Here is a 22807-nt window from a genome sequence, read left to right on the forward strand (position 1 = left end):
CAGAAAATATGAGTTTTCCAGTGCATCAAATGGAGCAGGCTGCTCCTTCTTGGAGACTCCACCCACATACACACACCCAGCACGCACGTTCAATTGTACGAGTATAGCAAATTGAGCCGGCTAATGAGGTCACCCACACGAACCCTCCGATTCCAGGCAACCTGGGGGTCGCTTCCGGACGCGTCCACCCCGCCAGGACCAGCCCAAACAGATGGCGATGGAAGGCTGAGAAGCTACTCACACAACACGGACAGTTGGACGGTGGCCCGCATGGGCATGTCCGGCGAGAGGGCCTTGTGCCTGGCCTGGCACGTGTACTCCGTGTAGTCGTCATCTGGACCTGGCTGCAGTTTCAGGCTCGACGTGGTCGTGAACCGCTTGGCCGTCGACTCCTCCACGGTGTCCTCGCGTTTTTCTGCAAGTAGTCAAATATATGCATTATTAAACAGGTGTTTGCAGGGCATGGAAAGTAATTACCTAAGAACCCATTTATTAATTTACACATTTTACAATTTACTATCGATTGATTTGCTAACAGAGCACTCGTATCTACTGCAGTGCCCAGTTTACTGCCTCGGGGCACAAGTATTTCGCAACTCCCATCAATCCCACACCAGCGCAGTACAAGTATTTTGTGACATCATTTTCAGTTATAAATTTTGAACGAGCCTCATCTGCGCGGCCTAAAAAGCGGCTCCCACCCAACTATCTGGTGGGGCAGCAGCAGCACCATTTCATCACCAAGCGGGGTAATCACCAAGATGGCCGTCTGCCCACATTAACCGCCATTTACGCGTCCCCACCACAGATACTCACACACACACGCGCGCCCTGACAGCCTGCAAATGATACGGGACCCGGCCAGAACTGGCCATTCCCGCTCGGAATAGTACGGTTTGGGGTCCGGCCGGAGTGCTGCCGCAACATATTGCGTCATAAACATAATTCATCATGCAGCTTCCTTCCGCTGTCCACATTTCCTTGCGGATTTTCCTACATTTTAACGCCGCTTGGCGAATTTTCCTCCCGCCGCTTGGCTGTTTTTTGCTGCTTTGTTTTTTATATGTTTACCCGAAAAATTTCCATCATCATCGTCGCCGACGCCGTGCGTTTCACATTTTAAGCATTTTTAACGCGCCAGTTGTGCTAAAATGATTCCGTTACTGGCCAAATGGCTGGAAGGGCGCGGAAAACCCGCCACCCGGAAAAAGGGGCAACTGTCGAACGCCGTGGCCGCCCACATGTACCGTTGTAGGGGCCATAATCATTATGAAAATTAAAAGTCGTGAAGGCGGCTAAGCGCCACCGCCCACCGCCCACCGCCCACTCCGTCCGCCCAGCCCATTTACCATTTACCACTCACCCATTGACATTTGCATTTTTCCATATTTTCCAGCAGCTCTGTTTCCCAATTTGCCGACTGCCCAGCAGCGGCTAAATGACAAGGCACAAACACAGGGTCCAGGACGAAGGACGAAGGATTCTCCACAGGACGGGACAGGACAGGACAGCATAGCGAACCGCAGAGCAGATAAGGGCCGAGAATCGACAGTCGGCGCTTTGCCGGAGTATAAAATTATTATTTAAGCACCGTCATCAGGCCGAGAGTCCACGTCCATTTCCCCGTGCACCCCCGCGCGGCATCCTGCGCATCTCCACTCCATCACATCACATGTGCGATGGCCAAACGGTTGACAGGCGTCACTTTGCCCATCTCCATCTGCACCACCGCCACCTTCACGGCCCGGCTCATCCCCATCCCCATCCCCATCCCCATGCCCACCCACATCCGCTTTTATCCCGGCTTAAAGGGCCTGGCCAAAACATTTACACTTTTTTGTTCTGCATAATGCCTTCCAGGAGAAAATGTATATTGTTATGTTCGAGCAACCCATTTTGTTTAGGCAGTCTAAACAGCTCAGATATCTCCGACGCGTTATGTCCAATTGGGTTCCCTATTAAATATTATTCGAGCCTTTTATTGCTTATATTTCAGGAGCATGTTTTATTGCTCTAGATTAATCAATAGTTCGCTTTATACTAGTCATGTATCCGTTTGTTGCGGCAACTCAGATGCAATTTCAGGATCCTCTTTTGTGACCTTTGTGACAGGTGCGGGATGCAACCATCATGCATGGCTGGGTATTAAGTGTAATGACTTAGTGGCTACTAACCTGGTTTGTACTCCACGTTGCCGCGATACCAGACGATTTGAGCCGCCGGCTTAGCATTGGCCACGATGCACTTGAGCTGCAGGTCCTGGTTCTCGCGCACCTCCACCTTGGAATTGTGGCTGTAACCTTTGATCTCGATCGAGGCTGGCGGAGCTGGAAGAGAGGAGCAGTGGGAACAATTAGGGGCCGGGCCACAAAGCAGGGCGGTGGTTGCAGGTCGAAACAAAAGCTAATGGCTGCCAGGGAGCTTTGCTCATTATGGACCACAATGGCATTACAGGGCGTTTTGTGGGCGCGGCTGTGCCTAATGCATTGTGTGTATGCGACGACAGACGACATTGTTGATGAAGGCCCAGGTTGAATGGCCGCCGATGCAGAAACAGAAACAGCAGTTGGAACTGCGAGGGGCGGGAAGGAATGCGCCAAGAATGCGGCATTCCGTCCTTGTTAGCCACCCACTTCAAGCGGCCCATCTGCTGATGCACTCGAAAAAATATCGCCAACATGGCAGTTTCAAAATGTTAAAGGGGCTGCGCGGAGTGTTCCCTAATTTTATGTATAATATGAGCGGAAAGCAAGAGTATGGAGTTCGACTTAATGTTCTAATGTATCTCCATATTTGTAATGAAGCAAGCTAAGCTGTCCAAGCTTTTTCGCGGTGTAGGCAGGTCCCTCGTTAATGTGCTCAAATATGAGTTTCAATATTTGCGCTCAAGAGGACGTATGTAGCTGGCTGGCGGAGCGGGAGTGGGCCATGAGGAGCCTGGCATGCCATGGCAAACTGTTGAAATATACACGAGCCACGGGCGAAACAATGGCGGAGTGACGCCGGGTGGTGCCGGGTGGTGCCGAGTGGGTGGGCGGTGCACGCCGGGTGGTGCAAGAGTGCAGCAGATGCAGAAACGAGGAAAGCAGGAGTGAGCAGCGAAACAAACAACGAGCAACGAGGATAAAGTTAAGTGCACGTGTGCATTATTTTAATGCCACCTGAAGGAGTTTGGCTGCCATTGCCATTGCATCGCACTGAGCGGGAAAACAGCAGGAGCAGGATCCTACACTCCGAAGGAGTTGGCTCAGGGCGTCCTGCATTTGACATGCAACATATGTTGCCGGCTGCTCCGCGAACTGCTCCAGAAGTTGTAGCATGCAAAATGAATGCTTAATGTCGTACAACAAGTCCCTTGGCTCCAGGGGAATGGGGGCTCCACTTAGATGGTGGCTTAGATGGAGGGCACTGGAGAGGTGGCATGTCTGCGACATCACTCTGCGCAGAGGTAATTGCTTTTGTTGCGGCACAAATGAAATCAACACCGCGCGGGCGGTGCTCCTTCCCCTTTGATTAAGCTGAGTTTAGCATCGCCGCAAGCTGCGAATATTATTACGCAACAAATCAAATGCAGGAAAATAATTTCGTAATCAGGGTATAGGGTATTTCCTTTCACCGCTGGCATTCTACCCTCAAAGCCGCTGATTTTCCGCTTTATTAACCAACACATCCAGAGGTGAGATGGCCTAAACATCACGAAGTTGGTTAGGCATTTGCTTCAAGTGCACTTTTAATATTTGATTGACTTGTCTGATTTTCCCTCAGGCCTAATGTATCCTGTGGATTAAAACAATAATGGTGTGCCACATCTTTCTGCAACTCCAAGAGAGTCATGAAAGGAATTACTTCCTTAACAGCATCGAATTTTTGTGTTTAGTGGAAAACAGTCCTTACTCTCAGTTAACTGGCCCTACCTCTGTCTGAGCCTGAATATTCCAGAGACAGAACACAAACCTAGCAATTTTCCGGCGTATTTTCCCAAGGCTGCAGATGCGCTGCTTGTTATGCCAGGCGAAACCCTTCTGCCTGAGGAAATGCCAATGGCAACCGTGGATCATCCCGCTCCTACCAGTTCCCACCATCCCGTATCCTGCTGCAACCTTGACTAAAGGCTTTGTGCGCCGAAATTGGTGTCGCCGTGGCCCCGCTGGCTATACAGATTGTCCCTGGACTTTCGGGGACTTGGGGGCTGTACGTGCATTGAAAATTCATAATATTTGGCACACCGGGGGGCTGGGGGCTGGGGGCGTGGCGCTGCGCGTGCTGCATAGTTAAAATGCAAAATATATGCACATTTTATGATTTTTTCTTGCGCCAACTCGCGGCAATGCAACTCGATTTATTACAAAGCGTGGCTTGCCATCCTCCGCAGATGTATCTGTGTATCTATGTATTCGCTGTAGAGGTGCCCTAGTATGTGTGTATGCGTGTGGATTGGAACGTGGGGTATGTGCATTGTTGATTGGTATGCACATTGTATTTGATTATTGACAAGCGGGCAGGTGGAACCCTTCCATGGGCACATAGCAGCGTCCAGTAGGCGGAGGCAGTCGGAAAAGCGCAGCAACTTACTATAAAGTATCCGTTTCTCAGCTAAAGAAAATGAGAAATGGACAGTTTTTGATGCTCTAAATAGTCTGGTTTATTGTCATAGATCTCTGAGATGCCAAGTAGATGGGGATGGGCGAGCTAAGTACGGATCCAAATGGATTCAGAGATCCTCAAAGCGAGGAACGGACAGGCTGATCAAGAATATAAACAAATTGTTGAAATGCTAACCCATAGATTGCCATTTATCCTAACAAGCTCTAGCTCAGCTGGCGTGTTTTTGCTTAGACCTGCGCCGCTTCAGGTAAAGTTTCGGCAACTGAGCCACTTGGTTGGGGTTAAATGTTGATTAAATTTTATGCATAAGCCGCGCCCCCACATGGCAGTGGGCGAAAAGTAGCCGAGTTTCGGGTGGGTGCAACGCGCTTCTTTGAGTGCTCCATTGGCTGGCATCAAATAATTTATGCAACAATGGCTGCAATAACGGCACTGGTAGCGGCGGAGCTGGAGCTCCAGTCGCCGGATTCCTGGCGAGCAAGTACACAAAGTGCAATTTGCCATGAGCACTGGACCACTCCGCTCTGGATCCTAGCTTCCAGCTTCCAGCTAACCCCGCACAACGACACCCCGGCTAACCCACTAATAGTACGCCTCATAAAAGTTTTATGCGCCGGAATACTTTCCAGCCCTTTGGCACCTCCCACAGCCCATCCACTGCAGCCCAATCTCGATCCAAGGCTAAGCCAGGAATTGGCCATTTTTTCCGTTTGGGCCGAGGGAGCTGGTCGGATGTAAGTTGAGCCATCGGGAGTCCGGTCACACGAGGAGTGCGACCCAAGGAGCTCGGGCTGACTTTAAGGTCAGCCTCACATAACAAATGTGGGGCGATATTTCCCGGGAATGCCGGCAGATGAAAACTTTCCTCATTTGCACTTCAATTACAAGGGCGGCTGGGGCGGCTGGGTGTGATTTTGAAAAATGTGCGGACATTCGAGAATCAATGAAGTGCGTCTATTGGCCAGCAAGGAAATTCAACTTGAATCCGGTCTGCATGGAGCTCCAAAACTGTACAAACGCTCAAGGTGGCAGCTGCAAGTACAGCACTTGGCTCTCCATTTTCCTGGCCATCGCAATTGCCTTTGCCATTGTCCGCCGCCCGGCAAAAAGTTTTACCTTTTGGCTGCGGATTCGGATTCGGATTCGGCATTGGACGCCGACATGGACATGGTCCTTGCAGTTGCTGCCTTGCGGCATATGTGTTTTTGGTTCCATAATTTTTTGTTCATTTTTTGTACTCCAAATTAATGGCATGCGAACATTTTTGGGGAATTTCCATAAATTTGCACGTGGACTTTTGTGTGCGAAAGTTCTTTGCATTGCCAAACTTATAATCTAATTGCGCCCTCACGTTTATTTTAGCCATATATATGTACGAGTGCACTATGTACTCCTTGTGTGGCTGGAATGGCTATATGCACGTGCTGTGGGAGTGCGGAGTAATTTTTGGAACTTTAACATAAGCACGGCCAGTGTTACACCCAAATTGCCTCAGAAACTTTGTAACGTTGTCTGAAAATTTAATTTGGGCAGGACAAAGGTGAGTGCTATTAATTTTTAATAGACTATCTGCAGGAACTTTTAATTAAATCATATCTTACAAGTGCAGAAGTGTGGGAACCGCAGTGCTTCTACTAAATCGTTAAAAAATGTTAAGTAAACGCATGCTCCATGCAAACAAAACAGATAGTCGCCGCACGGAGTAAATCAAATCAATGTAACCTGAACTTAATTGAATTATTAGGCATTTGTCCGCATTTTCCCCTGGCTAATTGCAGCAATAATGTCGCACCCACCCATCCCACCTGCGATGCCCAAATACCTCGCATCTGAGGAAGCCAAGACGAAGATTTCATCTCAAAACAAAGGATGGGACAGGAAGATGGGTGGTGGGCGGTGGGCGGTGGGTGGTGTGGAGGGCAGCACTCACACAAGTATCCACAATTATGAAAAACATGTTATGTGACAACCGACCTTTCGCCGCTCCAACAACAACTGGCAGGCACTTACGAGCTCAGCTCCGCCCCCAGCATCCCAGCTATCCTTGGTCCTTCCTCTTACTTTATTTTATTTCATACACGGTATTTGTAGAAGCCAAGGGTATGCCGAACCCAAGCTGGCTGAGCGCACATAAGCAATAGAGATCTTGCGATGCGAGTGTCCATCGGATACATTTTGTTGTGTACTCTAAATGTTATGTTTAAGGTTTAGAACTATCTGGAATTATCCAGGGTATCTTCAAGTCCGAATGCTTTCTCCTGCCTCCGAAGGCTTTGAGCACACACATCGCCATTGTCACAGCTCATGGTGCGTAATTAACTAAACAAACGTCATTAGGGAGTGCGCGTGTGTGAGTGCGAGTGTGGGAGTGTGGGAGCGCGCTAGTGTGCGTGAGCCTTGGGCCCCGGAATGTGTGCTATACTTATGGCGAGTGGTAGCCATGGAATCTCTTGATGTCGGGGAGGAATTCCTCGGAAGGAGCAGGCGAGGCGAGCCAGATGAAAATCGCTGTCATCAAATGTAGCGCAATTCCTTGAGTGATTACAATTACACAGCAAAGGCAGCAGAACATTCAAAGTGATTGCTAGCCGACAATGCAACAGTCGAAAACGAGGACTAAAACAAAAAGGAATTCATTTCGCATCGCTTGCCTGCAGCGGAGGCACAGCGCCACTTGCAACTCCCACCGCCACTCCTGGTTTTCCGCCCACTTGGGCTCCTTGGAGCAATAAACTGCGCTAAATTCAGCTCAGCTCCGTAATGCTGTAGCTCCGCTTGGCGTTTCAGTTGCTGTTGCTTCTGTTGCTGTTGTTTTGCAAATTGCTGACAATAAATGTTGGCAGCGACAGAGACGGCTGCTGTGCGAGTGGGACAGCTGGAACGGGGAGCCGCATTTAAATTTCACTAGTGGAATTCCGTAGGTGCAATGAGCAGGAAACATCAGGAATGTGCGCCACTGTTTGTACACACATACGCGTATGTGCTTGCCCCTGGTGACAAATTCATTTGTATTTATTACTTAAATTAATTGCAGCCCCCAGAAAAAGGCGAGCCCGACAAAGGGGTGAATCCAATTGAGTGGGTGGGCCCAACACCACACACACACGTACATACATATGTACGCACAAAGCATTCGAAGGGGCAACGTACTTTGTCTGCGGATTTCTATTCTGCACCAGCGGCCCTTGGGACTTTGGATTCAAGAACAGTCGCAGATTGCTGCGAGCTGAATTTGGAAATTTGGTATTCTTCGGAATTCGAGGGATGTGGTAAAAAATTCAGATGATGATATGTTTACATTGCAATTTTCGAATTTTAAAATGGCTTAAAGTTGAGTCACCACGGAACTCCCTAGGTAGTTGATAAGGAACCTCAAAATTAAATACGAAAAAGATGTCTGTGATTGAAGCCGGGGTCCTAACTTCGCATGTATTAACCCAAAGAATCCATACATAATCCATCCATGCTCATGGCAATTTTATACTAAATGTATTCCTATGATAAGAAATTCTTTCAAGTAAGGACTATTTATAAATGATGATTTGGATTACGAAATGGTAAATCGATAGAGAGACAATATTAGCATAAAGCACGAATGAAATAGGATCGCTCAAAACGTTGATGGTTAAATAATTGCAGGGAAAACGTGAAAGGGAACTTGAAAAGCCCTTGCCGCCCATTGCCCGACTCTTCCCTTGTCATTGCCTAATCACGAACAGCTAACAAGGGTCACTATACTCACATATGACGGTCAGCTTGGCATTGGCCCGGATGGCGCTGTTGAGCCGCGCCGGTCCCACCTGGCACTGGTAGTCGGCGTCGTCGTTGATGGAGGCGTTGGAGATGCGGAGGTTGTAGATGCCCTGCTTCCGGTCGCCCAGCACGGAGTAGCGCGGGAAGCCGGGAATGACCGCCGAGAAGCCGAGCGCGAAGCCGTCCTTCGTCCACTGGACGGCGCCGGCCACGTTGGCCACCTCGCAACGCATCATGGCCTCGGCTCCTTCCAGGACCTGGAGGTCGTGCGGCGTGGTGCGGAATTTCTGCTGCTGGGCGTGGCTGGGGACGGGGGCGCTGGCCAGGACGATGACAGCTGGAAGGGAAGAGGGAGAGAGTGATTCATTAGCGATGCACTTAATTAATTGTCCTTGCGGCCGTTTGTTGTCTCCGGTCTGTGCGTCCGTCGGGTCCTCTATTAAAAACGTGACTTTCTATCGCCCAGCGCCGTATGATGAATTATGAAATATGTGTTTACTCAAAGTCCGCGATCCCAGTGCCCAGTGCCCAGTGCCCATGGCCGGGAGCCCAGTCAAAGCGAATCCCGACCGCAATAAAACAGGACATTCTGCAAAGCTCTTTCCTCCGGAGCCGCAGGCTTCGCGGCCCCGAACTTTGACCGTTTCCAGCTGCCTCGAAAAAAGAAGCTGGGCAAAAACTTGGCCAGAGCCGCTTCGCTCCGTTCTTTTTTAATGAAAAACAAACACATTTCCCGAACCCGAAACGAAAAAGCGCGTTTGCCGTGCCACAAAAGCCAATTGTGGGTGTGGTCCGTATCCGTGTCCGTTGTCCGTTGTCCGTTGTCCGTAGTCCCCTGTCCGTGTCTGTTTGCCAAGACACATTGCAGACTGCTGCAGTTGTGGAGTTCATTTCTTGCCGCCGAAACTATTAAATTGTGCGAGTTGGCGGTTGAAAAAGGCACCGGGTGGTGGGAGGTGGAAGGTGGAAGGTGGCGTTGGCTTTTCCCGAGGCAGTGGCGCATCTAAAATCAACAAAAGCATTTAACGCGACGGTCGTCAGTCGAGGCAGCTGCACTTGTTTTTAGTGTCCTAAAATCCACCCAAAAAAGCACTCTGCCCCCACAATAGTCCACCTCCTGCGTCCTGCGTCCTGCGAAACGAGCATTTTATTCGCGCTTTCATAAATTTTCCAGCAGAGACTATTTCTTGTGCCCCGCGCGCGGGCTCTGTTTATTTATAAGCAACGAAATGCAGTTTTAAATCTGGCCAAACCACTCCCACTGCCGCCTTCCCCGCTGGCACATCTAGCAGAAGGGAAACTGGAAATAAAATAAAACTTAGCTCTGGCGCTACCAACTGGCAATGATTAATATGGCCAGCCATTTGCATACGCATCATGTCTGAGGGGCATGGCGATGGTTAAAATAGAATGGGTTGGGTTGGGTGGTGCTTAGGGAGGGGGTTGAGGTGGTGGGCGGTGGGCGGTGGGGCAGAAATGAATTTTAAATAAGAAAAATATCACAGAGCAGCCGGGTTAGGAACTCATTCGTTGCCAAACTCTTTACGATTTCATTATTTTGCCTTTTCGTACATAATTTGTTTGGCAAAAGAATGTGAAGGGAACAAGCTGGGAATCAACAACAATTTGCCCCTCCCCCTCCCCCTCCCCTAAATTGATGTTGCTGTTGTTGTCGAACAGCCAGCAGCATTACGGGCAATTTATATAAATTTGGTTGTTACTCGAGGGGGAAGCTTGGTTGTGCGGGGTGGGCATCTGTCAGAGTCAGACGCGAGCTAGCTCCCAAGCCAGACCGAAACCCTTGCCAGGGGATGCCGGGGATGCGGGGATGCCAAAGTGCCAGGAACATCCCCGGCAGACAAGGATCAACATAACCTTCGGCCTGTCGCACATTTTTGCCTATTTGCCCGCACGCGCACTCACATGTCGTTTTGGGAAGTTCATAGTTGAGTAAATTTTTACCTCGTTCCGGAGGCGAACGAAACGCTCCTCCCAAGGTCCTTGGCTTCCTGGCTGTTTTCGCCGTCTTACCGCCTTCAACGCTCGGCGTTGTCTTATATTTTTCAAGCGAAAAATTTTAATAAAGCAAATTCCTATTTTACGACCCCACACCACACCCCGCCGAAAATGACGACGGCGAGGATCCCGCCAAGAATCCCGCTTGCCATTAGAGTTTGCCATTTCCACCGAAATCCTCTTCATTCCATACGTCATACGCAGTGTGGTCCCCGGAAATAGTCGAAATGGAAATTCACACGCAACAAGCCGCCGGAGCGGAGAACAAGGAGCAGCGCCTGACAGCCGAAAGTGCGAAAAGGATTTAAATGCTCTAGGCGTCGCCCCTTGACCTGCCCTCCACCACCGCTCCGCCGGCGAGTGTCGCCCCTCCTCCCGGGAACGTCAAGTGCCATTGTCGAATTTCTGTGACTACCCCGAAAGGATGAGGGCCAAAACGTGCGTGGTTTTTAGTGTCGCGTTCTCTTGATTGTTTTCCAAGCTGGGTCTGAAACAACAACACATCCCCGTCCGGCGGGAGACACATGAGGACACCAACAAATCCCGGCCAGCTCCGAGCTCCCTGTTCTCGTATCCCCGAAAAGGGTTGACTGGGTCTTATTTTACGAGCGGGGGACTATCAGTGTTATTGTTATGACTGAAATTTGATGGCCCCGACCGCTTTTCGGGCAAAGTGATGTATGTGTGTCCCATCCCATCTGCTGGCCAGATTTTAAGATTCGCCTCGCCCGGTTATCTCGGCCAGGCAGCCGGAGCTGATTAAGCAGCCGGGCATCGGATTAACCAGAGGCTGGCGGACACCTGAGTAGGTCGGCTCAGATTCCAGGACCATTTTCACACATGCAGCACTTAAGTTTTATTTGTTTTTGCTTTAAACGCTCGCACGTATTTGGGATTTGGCGGGATTTGGCGGGCAGACGCAGCTGAATCCTTCGGGGTTGCCAGGCTGCCGGCTGCCGGCTGCTGGCTGCTGGCTGCTTGGAGCAGATTTGGAGCCTTGCGAGATTCCCGACGCGTATTAATTTGACGATTATTATTTCCGCTCACACACACGCAGCTTTAGCTTTGCTTTATGGTTATGGTGCACTGCGGCAAATGCTAAAGACGTTCATCTTTCATTTCAGCATAAAAATATCTAACATGCCTTGAGTATGCGTATCTTAAATCGAAATTCGAAGGCCCTACTGCTTCTACACACGCAGATTACCACTTTCTAGTTCAGATTAAATCGCTGTTAGCCGAAGAAGATTGGTGTACATAAATGGAATGTTGTATGCACTCCATTGTCACTTGAATGAGCAGTAGTTGTAACATTTTAGCTAACATCCTCTTGCCCCAGAATTTATTTTCCTGGTGTACTGCTTTTTCGGTGGGCGTGCCCGCACGTAAGCTGCCAGAAAAGTAAGAAAAAATTAGCGCAGCCTCAGCATATTGTCGCAGCACATCCGCTCCAGCGACTCCAGCTCGGAGCTTGGGAGGACTGGGAGCTGCCACCATCAATCGAACATCCGTGGCACCTTTTGCCGGCGCATCCTTTGGCTCCGGACCGTTCCAGGCGCCACGCCCCTTGTCAGCAACGTGCCTGGCATTTGCATGGAGTTGCATGGCGAGGAGTACGAGCTGTCAAAGTCGGCGGCGAATGCGAATGGTTTATAACGATTTTCGGGGCGCTGCAGTTGGCAGCGTTTGCTCCAATGCGATATAACAATAGTCGGAGCAGAAATGGTGCACGGTGCATGCTGCATGGTGCATGGTGCATGGTGCATGGTGCATGCCAAATGCCAAGTTATCCTGCAGAGGCTACGTGCTCCTCCTTATCAGCTCTCCGCGCCGAAATCCTCCGAAATCCTCCATTTGGGGATTAACTAATTGAATTTGCAAGTCGCCAGCGCTTCGCTTTATTGCGGTTTTGTGTGTTCCTGTCTCTGATTGACAGCATTTCGATTACGGATGCGCTGAAAGTCTCAGCGCGGGTTTGTCCGCTCGCCCTGCTTAATGGAAATCCAACTTAGATTGCTGCAGCAGTGGCAACAAATTGCAATTACTGCCACACTTTGCGGCGCCGCAGGCTGCCGCTTGCTGGCCTCAGTTACGGCTACATCTACATTAACAATGCGGCAGGTCCTGGAGCTGCAGCCATGGAAACGGCAGCAACAACAAGCGCCGTAAATGGTAATCACCCAGCAACATTATTAACATCATCAAGGCGAGCGTTATTAAAACCGAGTAAAGGTCCCTGGCGCCACCTGCTGGCCGGCACTGCAACTCCACTCGACTCGCGCCACCTGCCGACCGAAGGACACCAGTCTCCAGGCCGCAGGACGAAGTTCCAGGACTCGGGAACCAGAAGCCAGAAAGGGAAAAAAAACGAGTACTAGATAATTTGCAGCTTGCGAAGGAAGTAAATTCTTGTTAATAGTGAAACAAATTCGCATTTATGGAAGCGCGTGAAGTTTAAGAGCCGCGGTGATTGCAAAACTGTAATTAACTCGGTAAATCATTGAACCGCTTTTCGCGGCACAGCATTTATAACATCATAGCAACTGAAAATTGGCAAAGATCTGAAAATGTTCAATCCACATTGGACATAAACGCTGCCCGGGATAGGGCCAAATTTTAATTAGCAGTAAAATGTAACAAGTAAACTGCATGAATTCACAAAATATCGGAATATGTACGCTTTCACTTAGCTTAAGCTGCAAAAAACAAGGCTTAAGTGCTTTTTATGAGCAAAACATGGGTTTTATTACTAACACCAAATGTGAATTCATTCGAATTTATCGCCAAACTTTTGCCGTTCATTTTGATCCCTCTGTTGCTCGCAAATAAATAACTTTGAATAAAATGAGGAATCGTCCTGCTGATATTCTGTGTTTAATATGTGCAGTAGTACATTTATTTTTATTTTCCTCCGAGGCCACAACTAGATACAACTCTGCAACTAGATGCTGCTAGACCGAATTTGTTGCATAAATAATTACACGTTTCGCAAAACTGTAAAGCCCATAAAGTCAATTGGCAAAGTAACAGCAAATAGTAGACTCAAACAGGACAAATGATGAAATATATGGCAGCTAACCCATATTTGTAGCCCATTCATTCTGCGCCACTCCTGAAATTCGACCGACAACTGGAAAGTATTCAACGTTGGGGCTTCACCAGCGAATCGGTTGATTACTTTTTCGGTGGTTGGTGGTGTTTGGTTGGGTGGCTGTGGAATTTACGCCATGACCAGTGCGAACTCCTGCTCGGATTTCGGCCAGTGCTGCTCCTGCTGCAATTGAAGGGCTGTGAGAACTGCGGAGCTGCAAAAGTTGTTGACGAGTGAAGTGTGGTGAATGTTGCCGGTGGTTCTGCTGCAGCGTCAAGTGGTTGGTCAGCATTAGACACGAGCGGTTACCTGTTGCCAGTGGGTAGTTCCTGTTGTTTTGTGGGTTCTCTTGCTCCGGGCCCTAATTGTTGGCCGATTCCCAGGCCGACACACGCAATTGCTGTTGCGTAGGTGAGTAGCCGCAATTAACCCATGGAGCCGGCGGGATTGGGGCTTCGGATTCAACTCTTTCGCCCTCTTGACTTGCGGTTTTCTGTCGGTGGGAATTTTTGCCCATTGTTTCGGGTTGACCTCACACAGATTGCGACATGTGAGCAGTGCACAGAGTTCATATCGTTGCACCTTCCACATCCTCAGCGCAAAGTGTCCGGTTTCCAGGGAATGTGGATTTGGCCAATCAATTCCAAGCACCATTTGAATTAAATGACAACTCCGGGGAAGGGCGAGCATAAAAAATAAACAGACGACTCTAAGAGATTGCCACCCAGAATGCTTTATTTATTTATAACACATGCTACGCATCGCATCAACTTATGGAATTCGCCAAATCACAAGAAGCCAATGGCAACAAGGCGATGCGGGTTGGGATGGGATCGGGATAGGGATCGGGATTCGGTATTCGGGGGGCACAAACGACGTAAAAAGCGACATCATCCAATCAATTTATGCGCCAATGTCTCCTGGGCGGCAGACCCAAGTGGGTTAGATATTGGAAAACGGATAATTGGAAGTGGTGGCGGAGGCTTTCAGGATTTTCCTTTACTTGATGGGTTTTTCGTAATATTATCTTTAAAAAATCATTTCGGTAAGAATCAAAATTGAAGTGAAAATAGCAGCGAACCAAAAAGGATTCCTTTTTCGGTAATGTGTGCGTGTTTGGGGGGCTGGTAATTGGGGACATGCTGCCGGTGAAATGGCCATCATCATCATGGCCAGGATCGTTACGAAACTGAGGCGAATTAGGGACCTGGCCGAGACAATTCCCCAGTTGCCATTGTAAACGCTTGCAAAGTTATTTGCTGTCCATTTCCAAACATTAAACCAGAGTGACTTGAATAAATTTCATTTTTGAAAGCCTCGCACAGACACACACATTTCGGCCAGACCGAAATATCCGTTGCCCAAATAAACTCACATGGCTAATACAAGCCAGTTTCTGAGTGTGTGTCGGCCCTCACAGCCTTGAGGTGGGTCAATCCTGCGAAATATCCTGCCTCAGAAGTGTCCTGCCTCCCTGTGCGTGTGTGTGTGTGTGTGTGTGTGTGTGTGTGCGGGCATAAACCAAAAATTCCTATACGCTGATGCAGCAAATTTCCGGACGGAGTGAAAGTGGTGCGTGGTGAGCCAGTGGAACAGTGGACCAGTGGACCAGTCCACCGCCTCCTCCACTGTTATCTCCGGCCGCCAATGGCCACTCAAGAGGAATGTTTCGATTCTTCCTCTTGTCCTGCTGCTCAGTCGTCCTCCCACTCCAGCGTTCTAGGAAACAAATTTCATTCTCGAATATTCATACATTTTCTTTAGCCAACAGCAGTTTCTGCCACAACTTTGAACTTTTTCCCCTTTTGATATTTCTGAATTCGGAGCCGGAGAATCGAGTATGCGACATTTGGTTCATTACAGAAGGCACAACTATTGCTGCAGACCAATGCAGCTTCTTTCCCCAAGTTGTGGGCACAAATAAATGCAAAGTGGGCGCATTTCCACTTTAAAATGCAGTTCGACTTCGATATCTCGACTTAAATTTGGGCAGCACAGCATCGAATGATTTGTATTCTCAGCTAAAATTAATTTTCCTTTCGCACAGATTAAAATGATTCATTAAAATGATTTTCCAGCACTGTTTTCCTCTATCCAGTCGGTAGTTTATGCGTAAACAAATTAATTGGGAATGGGCGAGAAAATAAAACTAGTAAAAATCAGCTGCTAAAAGGAAGGTAAAATCTGCCAATTAATTTTAAGTTTCCTAATTACTCGAAGTCAACACAATAAGCGTTTGCGAAAAGCGCTGAAAATATTTACGCTGCTCTCTGAAGAATAAACATTCAGTTTTTTTCGTACTTTGTCTTTAACCTCTAAGAAGCTAGTAGAGATCTACCGACTTTCGGATTTCGGTGTAGCATTTTCTGCATCCTTTCTGAATATTTCGCTATGCTATTGGCACTCTTTTCGTTTGATGTCCTCAATTGCACAGATGATACATGGACTTCGCCAGGCATTTGGAGGGTATTTACATTCCCCTTTCGGGCTGAACACTCTTCCATTGTTTTCAGCTGGACGGGATGGGGTGGGATGGGATTGGATGCGATGAGTGGCTAAGTGGTGCAAGGAGGACGCCGGCTGAGCAGACATGAGCGGGCAAATTAGGAGCTGAGACACGGACTACCGACTAGCAGTCCTGGATCTTCATCCACTTTGGCAGCCGAGTGTTTGTCGGCTTATTGTTTGCCTTAATTGCCGTTTGAACTGCGGACGCGTGTGTCGCACTCGCACTCGCACTCGCACTCGCACTCGGATTCAGATTCAAATTCAGATTCAGATTCAGATTCGCATTCGCAATCGCATCGGCACATGCAGCTACCTCCATTTGCATTCGGATTCGCAGTGGCGTTGGCCATTGTTTGCCCAAGACATCAACCCAACTCAGCCGCCCTGTTGGCACAACAATGCCGGGCTGCTGGTATGGATGGCTTGGATGGTATAGGGTATATGGTGTGGCATGCCGGGTTAAGCAAAACACTCGAATTACCAGCCGGCATGGGATGGGGTGTGCGAATGCTTTCTTGCTCGTCGAATAATGTTTGCGCAATCGAATGACAAAGCGCTGGTGATCAGCGGGGTTGAGGGATGCAGAGGGGTCCAATGAAGCATGTCTGCGTATGGAACCCGATATGTCCAAGGAGGCGGAGGAGGCGGAGGAGGAGCGCTGCAGAACCCTTTGGTTCCCAGCGAAATTGTTGCAAAGGAAAACGAATTTTTCGCCGTCGCTATTAACCAAGCGACGTCGTTAAAGTTGAAGTTAAAGCTAAAGTTTTCCCAGCAGCGGCCAAATGCCGCGTCACAGATTTCCCGGCGCGCTCGCCGGAGCGGAACCACACGTCAACTGGCCAACTGGACGCCCATCTCCCCATCTCGCCATCTCCCAGCCGAAGGTGTGTGTAAAGGTGACTCTCCAGTGGAGGATTACTGAAGCGTGCAGTGGACATGGACCGACCGCCAGCGGTTCACACGCTGCAGATGGAACCAGGTAGCCAACTCTATGTGGACTTGTTCATTTTACTGCTGGGATATCATTTAATTGTGAAGAACGATTTTTTGAAAAATCTGTATTGAATATTCATAGGATCACAGTATTCATTGGTGTCTTAAAAAGGGAGTAACAAAGTGTATTAAAAAAGCTGAAAAGTTTCTTTTGGTATTTCTGCATGCAACTAATAAGAACATTTACTTAAAAATAAAAGTAAGCTTCTTCTTTTTCGGGAAAAGTGATTGACAATGAAAAAACAATAGACACAGAAAAATAAAAAATGGGAATACAGAATTAAACTTTTCAAACGGTTTAAGTGTAACTTGTAGGATCAGGTGTAATTTAAAAGCCATTAGTACTCAACTACCCTTTCCAAAAAATGTATTTTTTAATAAAACAAAGGGCTTGGAGCCTTCAGCAATGGAATTGTTTTCCAAGATACAGGGGATTGCATCCACTGGAACTGGTGACAACTGCAGCTGTCGATCCGAGCGACTGGACCTGAACCCAAAGGAGCCACGAGCCACGTTTAAACGGCCAACCGGTTGGACACGCGTCTCGAATGAGCGAAATTAGGCAGATGCTGAAGTGGCGGCCGTGGCTGTTGGACTTTAAGTTGCGCAACAGCTGCCACTTCAATTAATCGAAAGACGGAAGGCCGCACAAGTGGGGCTATAAATATTTGCCCGAGCTGATAAAAAATGAATTTTTCAATATCGCCATTTCAACAGAAGGTTAAAATATGCAAGTTGCCACCACAATAATGGGAAAACTCAGCCGTCTCCCTTTGAGTTTGATTTCACTCCCGGCGAGAGAAAAGTATGGGTGTGCGTGTGTGTGGAGTGTGGTTTCTTGGCCCACATATCGATAGCAGGTCCTTCCACACAGACAGAGCGGCTGGGGGCTCGTATCTGCCGGCGCACAAACACAAAGGATATCGACTCCCTTTGAGCAGAATGATGCAATTATTCACACTTGATTAAATACTCAAGAAAAGTGAAAGTGCGTGGAAGGAAGCTCATGCGGCCGCCCGGCGAAAAGCCCGCATTGAGATGTTTTCCAAAAATTCATAAATTTAAATTAGCAGTGAGAATGATGAAGCCATCGTCTGCTGTCGTCTGGTGTCTGCTCCTCCGTGCTCACCTTGAAATGGTTTTTCAATTACGCCACCGAACTGAACAGGCTGAGGGCCCTCAAATGGAATACCATTTGGAGGACTCCGCTTGCAAGCTCATTTCCCCGACTATGACGAGCCTCATTTGGCATCTTGCTTGATTTGCTGTTTTTATTTATTCATTCAACTGTCTGTTTGCGGGGCAGGGAGGAGCTGCTGGGCATCCGGCTGTCCGACAGCTGACTAACCAAATCAATTCGCATCAATATCGAGCAAACCCATCAAAGTCAGTCATCGATTGGCGAGCGGTGGAGCTGGGGGAGTGGCGCAATCATCTATGCCATCCATCCGCCGCCGCCGCCGCCACCGCATCCTTCAGTGGAAATATTCTGCGTAGGAAGCACGCCAGGCTGCACATTGCTAATATCCTGCCGCAATCCCAAACCCCCCACACCCCTCCCTCCCCCTTCCCTGCCGCAGCGCCTTTGTGCGCACGCACACATACATATATGGGTATCCTACTAATTGAAATTCATTCTCAATCTGCCAAAGCCAGAAAAGTGCGCTGGATCTCGTCGATGTTCTCTAAGCCTGCACAGAAGTTCCGCTCTTCGACCAGCCGACACTCCATCAAAATCAAAAACTGGGGGTCTTCACATCTTCACATCCTCTGAAAGCCCATAAATCCCGGCTAGGTGGAGCTATTATTGCATAGATATGCATGTGCACTATGTATCTATCCAAGACGCGTGCAATTACCACATGCCACGATCCGGCGGCGCAGCGGGAGTGCGTCTCTGTGGCGACTTCGATTGTTGTCACTTGACATGTGCAACGCCCGCACTCCGGCTTTCCACCTTGCCACATGCTGTCGATTTATTTATGCGCCGCTCGCATGTGTGTGTTTTAATTTGGTCTCATCTTTCTGTCAACAAGCAGTCGGGAAATGGCCAATGCAATGTCTATTTCGGTCCGAGATAAATTTGTTTGGCTGGGGGGCAGACAAACACACAAACACACAAACACACAGAGCGGCAGCAAAACAAGCTGGGATTGCATAGTTGCTCGCTTTTTAAAAACAATTATTTTGCCATTTCAATAATCCTGCTCATATAAGCCATGGGAAATCCCACAACAACTGGAAAACGTAAGATTCTCTCCAGGGTTTTAAGTCCTGAGTCTTTTTGCTAAGCAAATAATCTTCACTATTTATAAGCTCTTGGAAATGTAAATTAAATATTCAGAGCGAATAGATAGATTCTTTTAAAATGTTAAAGATGTTTTTAAAGTCTAAGAACTGCAATGTTGCTATGCATTTGCATTAATGCATTCGAAGTTAATTGCGAGTAACTCGTTTTGCTCTGCTTTCAATTAATTGTTGATGGATTTTATATCTTGTATCTTAACCAGTCCATCGCCCTATTTGCAGTCCCCTACTTTAAATTAATAATGAAACCCAAATACGTCTGCCTCATTTTCCCCAGCTGCTCCGAGTTGTCGGCGCTCAATGCTTTCAATTTCATTTGAGATTGCAAACTGATTCGGATGATATTTCTTCGCCATGCTGGGATTATCTGTATTTTGGGGACCGAGACCACATTTGATTTACAATTACGTAAGTTCGTTTGGCCCACGCCACCTCGCATTCAGTCGGTGGTTTTGGGGGCGTGTGGGCGAAATCAGTCAATACCGAACTGGTTAGCGGACTCAAGGTGCTGCTGGGGCGAGAAATATCAACTGACCACGGACTGCGTGGTGGTCGTTAAGCCAAGTAGCCGAGTCTGGGGCAAGCATGGGCGTTTTCCAGTTTTTGCTCAGCTGCCCACACTTGCGCTTGCAGTCTGGCAGAGATTCGCCTCTACTTTTTTGGAGAGGGCAGTGCAATTAACTTTGAACCAGCTCGAAAATGACAGGCGCACACAAGTCAGTTGCAGTGGTGATGCTTCCTGCAGATGGGACAGCATCCGAAGATAATCTATGTGCTCCATCCACCCGCAGCCTGTGTGCTTAACACTCTGCCCTTTGAGCAGGAGCAGAACCAGAAGCTCCAACAGCAGCAGCAGTAGCAGAAGGCAGCGCAGCCCCTCAAGTGGAGGCCACCTCCTGCTCCGCCCACCATTGATGGCGCTCTGGTCAAGCTGTACTTGGTTCGTGGTATTGTCAATGCACTTCACTACATTTGCCAACTGTCAGAGACAAAAACGACAAGTCGCGACGACTTGTCCACACTCCCTGGACCCTCTGGCACCCTCTGGCACCCTCCCCCGCCCCCCTGCATCCCCTGCCTCACCGGTTTTCCCGCTTTTCCAACTGCACCAACACATGCTCGCTGTATATCTATTGCGGCGTGTTTGTCCTCCGCTGTCGCTGCCTTCTGCTTCAGTTGCTCTGCTCTGGTGGCACACATTTGGGTCCTGTGTGCTGCTTCTGCACCCGTACCCACACATGGACACACTCGCACTCACACTCACACTCACACAGTTAGACGCACAAGCCGCCACTCACACATGCACGCTTGACAGACAGACGCAACTTTTCTGCGTTCGTGTGTCCTTGTGCTTGTTTTTTGGTCGCCTTAGCCTGGCCTGTCTGTTTGTTGACATATTATGATCCTTGATTATTTTGTGCTGACAAATACATGCTTTTCCTTTTGCCACACTGCCGTACTATACACACACCGCTCACAGCCTACATCTAGATAGACTTCCGATTCCGATTCTGATTCTGATTTTGGTTCTGATTCGGATTCGTGTTTGGCTTTGCTGCTGTTGCTGCCTCGACTCCCAGGGGGCGTGGCACGCCTCGGCCAGGTGCCTCTCAACTAATTGGTCTGCATGTGCTATCCCCAGTTTATTAGGCTCTTAATGATGGGCGGACTCTGTAAATCCGCTTCCATTCGGACTCCAGTCCCCGCACACGCCCACAAAAGCCATGCGAAGCGCTGGCATGAGAAATCAAAAAAAACAACAAACCTGCTCCCCAAGCGAACCTAAAAAAATCCACAGCCGAACTGTGGGCGTCGACACAATATTTTGTAAATTATATTCGATTGTTTGGTTGTCTATTCCCCCCTGTTTTTCAAGGGGGCGGGGAGTAAAGCTGCGCTGGGATTGAGGGGCGGAAGCCCCGATAAGAACGCCAGTACTTGGCGCACAAGTACCGGTTGCCAGCTGCCAGTTTCCAACTCCACACCCAGTTACTCGAAACTCCTCAACCTGTTTTGCGATAATGCGTTTGATTGCAGCGGAAGTGGAGCGCTGTTGTGGTACGTGTGTCCGGTGCTTCTAGCCTTGCATAATGCGTAATTAATAATTAGTTTACCATTCTGGACTGCCCCTTCCAACGCTCCATCAGTCAGCAGGGGCGCTGCCACGCCCACAAATGGCGTTTCCCCCGATAAATGCCTGGAAACGGAGCGAGTCCCTGCGGCCTGCCTCTCGGCCAGACCGCAAGGTCCATTAAAAGGACCCAAGCACATCCTGCAACATGCAATGCCTGCTAATGAACCGCAGCTGTTCGATGGCCAATGCCCCTCTTCCGCCTTGGTCAAGTAGTCCACTCACCCAGGAGGCCCAGGAGCTGAAGATGTTTAATCCAATGCTGACGGCAGCGTCGTCGCTTTGTTGCATGTTGCTGCCACTTGATGTGTTGCCGCTGATGCTGATGCTGCTGTTGCTGCTGTTGCTGATGTCGCTGATGCTGCTGCTGCAAACCCATTTTTGTTGCCGTTATGCTCGCTCTTTTGGCTTTAAGCGGACTGTTCTGGGAGCTGGGGAAAAACCCGATGCTGCACTATAAAGAGCAGCAGTTACCGTTGCTGCCACTCCAGCTGTTGGTGCGACACATTTGTTTGGGGTCACTACTTCAGAGCACTTTTTGTCTGACTTCAGATTATTGGCACACCCGCGAAGTCGCGATTTGAGCCCGGATTGAGAATGGAAATGGGATCGGATTAGCGCCGCATGGTGGCGGCTGTTCACATGACCGCCGGAGCAGGGGCGACAAAAACCGGTGGCATGGGGTGCTAGGCCTGGTCTAGGACTGCCAGTTGGCCACTTTGAGATTCGCACTTGCCATCCGCTGGATGTTGGCGCAGACTCGATAATTTGGCGTTGTAATCGCGGCACGAGTGCTGCCCGTACGAGTGTGTGCGTGTGTGTGTGTGTTGCAGAAGTGTGGGTGAGCGGTAGGCCCCGTGCGAGGTCCCCGAGTCAAATAACGGTACGGAACGCGGAGCGGTTCCTCTGGCGAGCGTCCTCACGGAATCAGAGCTAAAACCGAACTAAAACCTCGAAGCTCGCGACGCGCCGACCGCCAAAGAACGAGTATCTGGGAAATACATCTCCCCATCGCATCGGCATCGTGCAGCAGGAGGCCGCTGAGAGTCGCACACAGAGAGTGCGTTGTGTTCAGACGGCCAGATATAGACGCACAGATGTATAAGAGAGTATCCACAAGATACTCCAAGCCAGAGTATCTGTAAACACTTCACTCGAGCACGTTGTTTGTTGTTGCTGCCCTACGAGTCCGACTCCCAGCCGGTTGTGCCCATCAACTTATACAGGGCACTCCATCTCATCCGGGGGTGGAAGTCGTATAAGTCGTGTCATGCCTCTATATATGTATAAGTGTACCGGGGTATAAGTATAAGATACACTCAGTCTGCTATTTGAGTTTCAGTGTGTTTTGCGACCACTTATACTGCGTGCAAAGAGTAGAAGTATGCGTATCTTATACGGTG

General features: G+C 49.0%; 1 protein-coding gene across 2 annotated transcripts in view; it reads right to left on the reverse strand.

The window, feature by feature from the left end:
• LOC6542389 (nephrin) overlaps window positions 1-22580 on the reverse strand; it is a 55441-nt gene extending 32861 nt beyond the window's left edge. Inside the window, exons 1-4 of one of the 2 annotated variants that reach the window (XM_015159282.2) lie at window positions 21630-22580; window positions 8348-8695; window positions 2175-2327; window positions 242-415 (exon numbers count right to left, since the gene is read on the reverse strand). In XM_015159282.2, coding sequence (XP_015014768.1) covers window positions 242-415; window positions 2175-2327; window positions 8348-8695; window positions 21630-21783 — 829 coding nt within the window. In that variant the 5' untranslated portion in view covers window positions 21784-22580. The remainder of the gene's footprint in view (window positions 1-241; window positions 416-2174; window positions 2328-8347; window positions 8696-21629) is intronic. The other variant, XM_001970377.3, reaches the window with a different exon arrangement.
• Between the last annotated feature and the right edge of the window lie 227 nt (window positions 22581-22807).

This window comes from Drosophila erecta, unplaced genomic scaffold (genome assembly GCF_003286155.1).
Source record: "Drosophila erecta strain 14021-0224.00,06,07 unplaced genomic scaffold, DereRS2 tig00000055-arrow-pilon, whole genome shotgun sequence".
Lineage (NCBI taxonomy): Eukaryota > Metazoa > Arthropoda > Insecta > Diptera > Drosophilidae > Drosophila > Drosophila erecta.